Source organism: Gadus macrocephalus, chromosome 4, assembly GCF_031168955.1.
Source record: "Gadus macrocephalus chromosome 4, ASM3116895v1".
Classification (NCBI taxonomy): Eukaryota; Metazoa; Chordata; class Actinopteri; order Gadiformes; family Gadidae; genus Gadus; species Gadus macrocephalus.
The window spans coordinates 6,181,586-6,189,085 of NC_082385.1; the positions used below are offsets into that span (position 1 = coordinate 6,181,586).

General features: G+C 44.1%; 2 protein-coding genes across 2 annotated transcripts in view; one reads left to right on the forward strand and one right to left on the reverse strand.

Annotated features, from left to right (window-relative positions):
* dmtn (dematin actin binding protein) overlaps nt 1-5,582 on the forward strand; it is a 14,287-nt gene extending 8,705 nt beyond the window's left edge. Inside the window, exons 8-16 of the mRNA XM_060049699.1 lie at nt 23-154; nt 697-797; nt 1,297-1,399; nt 1,990-2,039; nt 2,260-2,305; nt 2,476-2,483; nt 3,278-3,343; nt 3,728-3,808; nt 4,224-5,582. Coding sequence (XP_059905682.1) covers nt 23-154; nt 697-797; nt 1,297-1,399; nt 1,990-2,039; nt 2,260-2,305; nt 2,476-2,483; nt 3,278-3,343; nt 3,728-3,808; nt 4,224-4,337 — 701 coding nt within the window. The 3' untranslated portion in view covers nt 4,338-5,582. The remainder of the gene's footprint in view (nt 1-22; nt 155-696; nt 798-1,296; nt 1,400-1,989; nt 2,040-2,259; nt 2,306-2,475; nt 2,484-3,277; nt 3,344-3,727; nt 3,809-4,223) is intronic.
* A 1,840-nt stretch (nt 5,583-7,422) lies between these two features.
* Nucleotides 7,423-7,500, reverse strand: part of ppp3ccb (protein phosphatase 3, catalytic subunit, gamma isozyme, b) — a 26,029-nt gene continuing 25,951 nt past the window's right edge. The window contains 1 exon segment of the mRNA XM_060049696.1: nt 7,423-7,500. This exon segment is cut by the window's right edge and continues 78 nt beyond it. The gene's annotated coding sequence lies outside the window, so the exon portion shown is untranslated.

Sequence of the window (7,500 nt, forward strand, 5' to 3'; positions counted from 1 at the left end):
CTCGCCCCATCTCTCTCTCCAGAAGGGGCCAAGCATGGTGAGGGGAGCATCATCCAGTCCTCCCAGTTCCCGGCGGCCCAGCGACCAGACCCCAGCCTGCCCTCCAAGATAGAGACCGAGTACTGGCCCTGCCCCCCCTCCCTGGCCTCCATGGGTAACACACACAAACAGACACACACACACACACAGGCATGCAGACACACATCCAGACAGACAAACACACAGACGCACACACACACAGACAGACTTTTAGGAGGCACAACTCTGGGCTAGTTTGTTATATTTGTGTTTTGCTTTATAATCTACCGAATTGTAGCATCAGTGTTGACAGGCTTTGAATTTTTATGTATTTATATATTATTATTATTGCTATTATTATGAAATCTAGGGTTAGGTTATTTAAGTTATTTTATTATTGTATATTGATGTAAATGTATATTAGTGCAATTTATGTTTTTGCTCGTAGTCTTTTACGTATGTAGTGTATCTCAGCTTGGAACCCCAGAAAGATTAGCTGATAGGGATCTTTTGAATAAACAAAGAAACAAATGAACAGACACACACACACACAAAGCCCTACACACACAAACACAAACAAAAGCAATAGAAAATAGCTCAAAGCTCTCCACAGAGAGGGCATGTGTCTCGCTGCAGCAGGAGATCACACGTTGTTTGTCTTGTCTCTGCCTCTTCTAGAGATCGAGTGGAGCAAGAAGAAGCTGGAGGAGGAGGATGATGACGAGTTCGAGGACCTCACTGAGGAGGCCAAGAAACTGCAGGAGCAGGAGCTGGAGAAGGTGTGTGTACACACACGCCTCCACATGCATGTGGGGAGAGGGTGTGAAGTAGTTTCACAAATCAGACTTTAGATTCATATCTAAGGTGTGATGGCAGACATGCTCAGATCTGGGTGAACAGGGCGTTTCATTTTCTTTCGACCAATCGTGTCGCTGGAGGCGGGGAGCTGTAAGCGTTTGATTGGCGAACATGAACACGGCCAGCAGTGGTAAAATGCTAAGTCTACTAACTTGAGTTTTCTTGGGTAGAATATATCCGCGACCCAAGGCTAAACTCTGCCCCTTGCAGTTCTGCTAGAGTAGGAGTGCTTGATCAGAAGTTCTGCTATAAAACAGTAGGACTACTGGATCAGAAGTTCTGCTATAACACAGAAGGACTACTGGATCAGAAGTTCTGCTATAACACAGTAGGACTACTGGATCAGAAGGTCTGCTATAACACAGTAGGACTGCGGAAGCTGTGAAGTGAATGGCCTGTGAAACTGTTTCCCTCCCTCAGATCAAGTCTAACCTTGGCCGTCTGATCCTGAAGGAGGAGAAGGAGAAGGTCTCCTTCAGGAGAAAGACACAGTCTCTGCCAGACAGAACACACATGCACACCAGTGAGTACCCTTGGTTATACACCAATAACACACACACACACACACACACACACACACACACACACACACACACACACACACACACACACACACACACACACACACACACACACACACACACACACACACACACACACACACACACACACACACACACACACACACACTGTAGTGATTTCCTTTGTTGCTCTGATATTGATCACTCTCAGCCTCACTTGTCAATGGTTTAGGATAAGTCTTCTAAATGTGTTTTCATTAGGTTGTTTATGATTAGTTAATTCAGGACTACTTTATTTGAAGGCCTGTCACCCTTTATCACTTGAGTTGAAAATGCACCTTACATTGAAAACATACGGGAAAATAGTAGAAAATAGTACATATAAGGAAAAATACTTTGACATTTGGAGTCAAAGTTGCAAGAAAGCTTGTTTTAGTTTATCCACCCTCCTCCTACACTTTCGAAATAAAAATATTCAGTGAAAAATGAAACATTTGAAGATAGGAAAGCATCATAGGTTATAGGCTGTTCCCCCACCTCGATGATGGTTCCTCCACCATTGCACTCTTCTAACAGCTTCTCAATCCTTCAGGTCTATCCTCTGGGGTCACACACTCTCCCTGTCGCTCAGGCCTGACCAGGGTAAGAACATCTAAGCTTCTGATCGCTAGGAATAAAGTGCCTGAAATTAATTCTGTATATCTTCTTCTTTTTTATATATATATATTGATATACGTATATAGGCCTATATATTTTTGGTGTTTAATTTTCCTATACATATATCCTTTATGTTATGATTTGTTAAATTGTACATTGTTATTTGCCTGAATAGCTAAAATAGGAAAACTTTAATTTATTTCAGATGCAGTCTGCTGAATTTCCTATAGAGAGCGACAAAGGACCACTAGGTATGTGGTTTTTGTGACAGACGCCGCATTAGAGAAACATATGTCTAAAACAGTGAAATGTCACTTTCAAAATACAAAATGGTGGACAGTTGAGAGCTGTGTGAAGTAGAATGGCAATGCACCAGGCCCCACTGATGAATCTATCTATCTCTACCACTCTTATTTCACAGCAGCTCAGGTAAGTTCCATGGTTTCACTGTTTGTGTGGCATGCGCATGGCAAATAACCTGCTTTTGCTGCACTCACTTGTTTTGACATGAAGACTGAATAAAAAAGGATTTATGTTTATGTTTGCTTTCTTGATTTTCTTGCAATTCATTTTTTTTCCATGTGGGGTGAAATAAGTGCAAAATAGGCTAAGTCATAATCACTTTTGCTGCACAATCTACATCTTTTTGGTTTGCATCTTGTGCAATGCATGCACAAGCACATGCTCCGGTGTATCGATATAGATACACTGTGTTGCTCTGGCGTCCTGCTTCCTGTTGGGTTCACCTATCTCTATTCGGCTGTTCTGTTTATATGACCCTGTGTGTGTGTGTGTGTGTGTGTGTGTGTGTGTGTGTGTGTGTGTGTGTGTGTGTGTGTGTGTGTGTGTGTGTGTGTGTGTGTGTGTGTGTGTGTGTGTCTGTATGTGTGTGTGTGTGTGTGTGTGTGTGTGTGTGTGTGTGTGTGTGTGTGTGTGTGTGTGTGTGCGCGTGCGTGCATGCGTGTATGCGTTTGTGTGTGCCTGTGTGTGTGTGAGTGCTTGTCTTTGTGCCTGTGTGTGTGCGTGTGTGCGTGTGTGTGTGTGTGTGTGTGTGTGTGTGTGTGTGTGTGTGTGTGTGTGTGTGTGTGTGTGTGTGTGTGTGTGTGTGTGTGTGTGTGTGTGTGTGTGCGTGCGTGCGTGCGTGCGTGTGTGTGTGTGTATGTGTGTGTGTGTGTGTGTGTGTGTGTGTATGTGTTTGTGTGTGTATGTGTTTGTGTGTGTAGGATGGGGAGTCTAGGAGGGAGAGGCTGGACAGAGGGAACTCACTCCCTAGTATTCTGGAGCAAAAGGTGACAGCTTCTTCCGGTCCCACCCGCTCTACTATAAGTTCATCTGAGGGCGTTACCGAGTTAGGAGGTTCTGCTCAAAGACGATGAGGCCATTGGGGATCGAACCCAGTTGCTTGGCTTTCAGCCGCTCTATGCTTCCTCAGTATTTTGCAATACATTTGTTTAAAATGTTTTTAGTAATTCTGTAATTTGGATCTCCAAACGTAATCCATAAATGTAATCCGTTACTCTTATCTGTAATCCTTTTAGAAAATAATAGTTATATTGGTTTGTAATCGTAGTATATACTTATTATAAAACGCCTTGATGGTCTGAACAATTGATTTTAAAACTGTTTACCTGTCCTCCGTTAGTATTCATGCGTGTTTTTGTGTCTCTGTCCAGATCCACCCGTATGAAACGCTCATCGTGACACACAGGGGGCGCACTAAGCTGCCGCCGGGAGTCGACCGGACCCGACTAGAGGTATGAGTCTCACCGCGGAGGAGGATCAGGGTGTAGCCTGGTTAAAGAGACAGAGGGTGGTGTCAGAGAGAGAGAGAGAGAGAGAGAGAGAGAGAGAGAGAGAGAGAGAGAGAATGAGAGAGATAGAGAGAGAGAGAGAGAGATCAAAGTTTGCCACCCATGAGCGGGATTGTGGTGTGGGTGTATGTATGTGTGTGTGTGTGTGTGTGTGTGTGTGTGTGTGTGTGTGTGTGTGTGTGTGTGTGTGTGTGTGTGTGTGTGTGTGTGTGTGTGTGTGTGTGTGTGTGTGTGTGTGTGTGTGTGTGTGTGTGTGTGTGAGGTAGAGATACAGAGATCATGAAAGAGTTAGTTAGAGAGAGAGAAAGAGAGAGAGAGAGAGAGACATAAGATACCAATGCCCCTTTTCTCTCTTCAGAGGCATCTGTCTCCAGAGGATTTTCAGCAGCTGTTCGGAATGCTCATCGCCGAGTTCGACCGCCTGTCGCTATGGAAACGAAATGAACTCAAGAAGAAAGTCTCACTTTTCTAACAGGAAGTGACATCATTCCTTGAAATACAGAGAACCTCTGCTCTGCGTGAAACCAAGGACCACTAAAGGGTAACCAATCACATCCATCAATCAAACGTCAGGGGCTATCTAATTGGCTGAAATTGAACCAGGCAATATCACTCGCAAAATTGTGGCAATCACGTGGCAACCTATTAGTGTGCGATGATGTTTGCTTGCTGGGGATTGGTTAACCTTCTAACCAAACTCCTAAACCTTGGAACAACTATATAGTATAGTATCTGCCATATTAGTCTATACTACTAACCCAACCAAAACCTCCCGTCTATGATCCCATCCTATAGGCCCGTTTCTGACGGCTGTGCAGAGTGGACTATATATAGTACAATGATTGGAATAGGATTATTATATCAGATGTATATATATATAGCGAGAACGCCGGCTCTTACTAACGTATGACTCGGACACTAACGACCACCAGCTGGTGCACTGGCAGTTGAGCGGTCAGCATTCCAAGGGGAGATGTTCCCTCCGACATCACCAGTGCAGCACTAACAATCACCGTAGCTAGCCGTTAGCATCTCATCTCCTAGAGTACTCTGTGTTTTGTCCGTATTCACAGCGCGCCATCACCCTCACACATACGTTTTGATTCATTAAAGAACATTTGGATGTTATTACATACTGTCCTCGGGCAAATATTGCTTCATCTCGGAGGTCACCAGGATTGTAAAGGTTTGATAATAGGGGGAAATGTCATCGATATCCAGTAGGACTAGTTTCTCAAGTTTGAATGTGTTCAGTATATAATGCCATGAGGTGAATGAGGCTCTAAGTGGGAATTTATTTATTAAATGATTGTGTTTGACTATCATCTGCCTTAGGGGGGGCTGTTTGTTACAATGTTATTACGTTGCTTTTTATATTGTAAGGAAAAACTTTCTGTAGATATTTTTTTTTCATTTCCCCATGAGCCACAGTGAATGGGACGGACCATTTCTGGATATTTTTTTTTTTTTTCTCATTTATAAAAATACCATACTTCAAACAAAAACGTACTAATGATCAATTAGGTGTTCAATCGTGTGATGAGGTAGCTTATCCAATAACTGAAACGCACTATGCCTTCGTCGTTTTGTGGTGTGCGCTCATTCATTATCCAACAATGATAGCTGCATCCTGCTTGCTTTTCTGCCAAACCTCCACTCTCCTTTCTGTTGGTTGTACAATAAAGCAAATAAATTAAATACGACAAAAAAAATTAAAGCTTAGGATTTGGTATGGTTTCTTTTCTTCCTCTATACAAAACAATGGGGTATCCAATGAAATTCATGAGTATGAAGAGCCTCTCAAGCAGATAACAAAACAGTGTGCCTCGTGAAAATGTGAGGTACACTTCATTCAAAGCGCTGCATAAATTACCTCTCATTTGTCTACACGGGTCCCTGCATAGTGTTGCCAAGCATCGCGTGCTCTGCACATAAACCATGCCCTCTTGGAGAGTTCTCCCCGTCATTGAACAATGTATCCCTCAGAGGTTTATCCCTCCGTTGATATCATCTGCCACGCAGACGGCAGTGCAGAGCACGACCAATCAGTACATGTCAGAAGTGTAGGAGCCCAAATACACACAACACAACTTCTTTGTTAATTTTTTTTATTGAATGGAGTGAAACATCTACATAATTGAGAGGCCTTGCGGTACAAGTACTTGACAAAAAAAAAAAATCTTTCCCCTCCCGCCCCCCACCCCTTCCCCCTCCGTATTTTAGCTATAAAGAAAATCTGATTATCCATTTCTGTACATTCTGTGAGATATGCTCCACGTACTTAACAGAAGTCTGAAGAAAAATGACCTCAAAGCGGTAAACACCCCCCTCCCCCAACACCCAAACATAAAGAAACGTCAAACCCACCCCTCCCTATTTGCATCCTTCAGCATCATACACACGCACACACACACACACCTGAAAAAAACTAGAAAAAAAAAAAAAACACCTTCTCTCAATTACAACCAATAACCGTCTTTAGGCTGTCGTCACCTGACCAGGAAGTGAGGACGTGAAACTAATCTCTGCTCTTCTGTGTACCTTGGCCCCTCCAATCGCATTCCTCCTCCCTGTGACATCACTTCCTATACACCATCCTCTCTCGCCCTCTTTAAATGGCCATCGCAGTCCTGGAATCACCCCACACACTTTACAACTAATCTCTCTTTGTAATAATTCAGACGGTCCTTCCCTTCTCTGTTCTGGAGATAAATCTATTTTTTAAGAATTGTAAAAAAAAAAAAAAAGGAAATAAAAAAAATAAGTCAACATCACATTGCAAAAGAAAAAGGGAAACAATTATAAATGTACATGGAGAATATAAATGTCAATACTCGCTCGGACATCGGAGCTGTTACACTATTATTGGCATAAGAAAAAAATAATGGAGTCTAAGCGATGTTGGGGGAGGGAGGGGAGAGGGAGGCGGGCGTCGAGCGCGTTGCGTGGGTTTCTCCCAGCTAAGTGCTTCTCTGCTTTGCCCTTTAAAAGCGTGGACACAAACACCCCTCTGGTAGACCAACGGGCAGCGGCAGGCGGTTCTTTTGGATCCAAAAAACAAGGTGTTCAGAGCATTGTCCAAAAGACCAAACTCATAGCTAGAAAATATCGGAGTAGGGAGGGGGGGCAGTGACTGCCGTCAGCTTCAGATCCGCGGCGGAAACGAACCGTTTGAGATGTTCCCTCGCTTCCCTGCGTATAATTTGCTTTTTTTCATTTATTCATTATATATATTTTTTTGTTTATTCTTAAAACAAGATATCTCATCTTTAACGATATATTAATAATAATAATAAATAAGCATGGGGGGGGGGGGGGGGGGGGGGAGCGTCTGTCAGTCTTCCTGTTCCCTGCCCTCACTTCCTGTTTCCTGCCCTTGCCCAGCAGGGCGGGGCTAAACTGCACTAAGAGAGAGAAGGCAGGGGGTGGGGGCCATGATGGAGGTGGGGGTGAAGGAGGCGTTGGAGGGGGGGGGGGGGGGGGGGGGGGGCAGTACCAGCACAACCTCAGAGACCAGCAGGGGCGGGCGGGCGGGTGGGTGAAAGGCAGCAAGGAAGGCAGCAAGGAAGCAAGGAAGCAAGGAAGGAAGCAAGGAAGGAAGGAGAGCAAGGAAGCGAGGAAAGAAGATCCGTGGA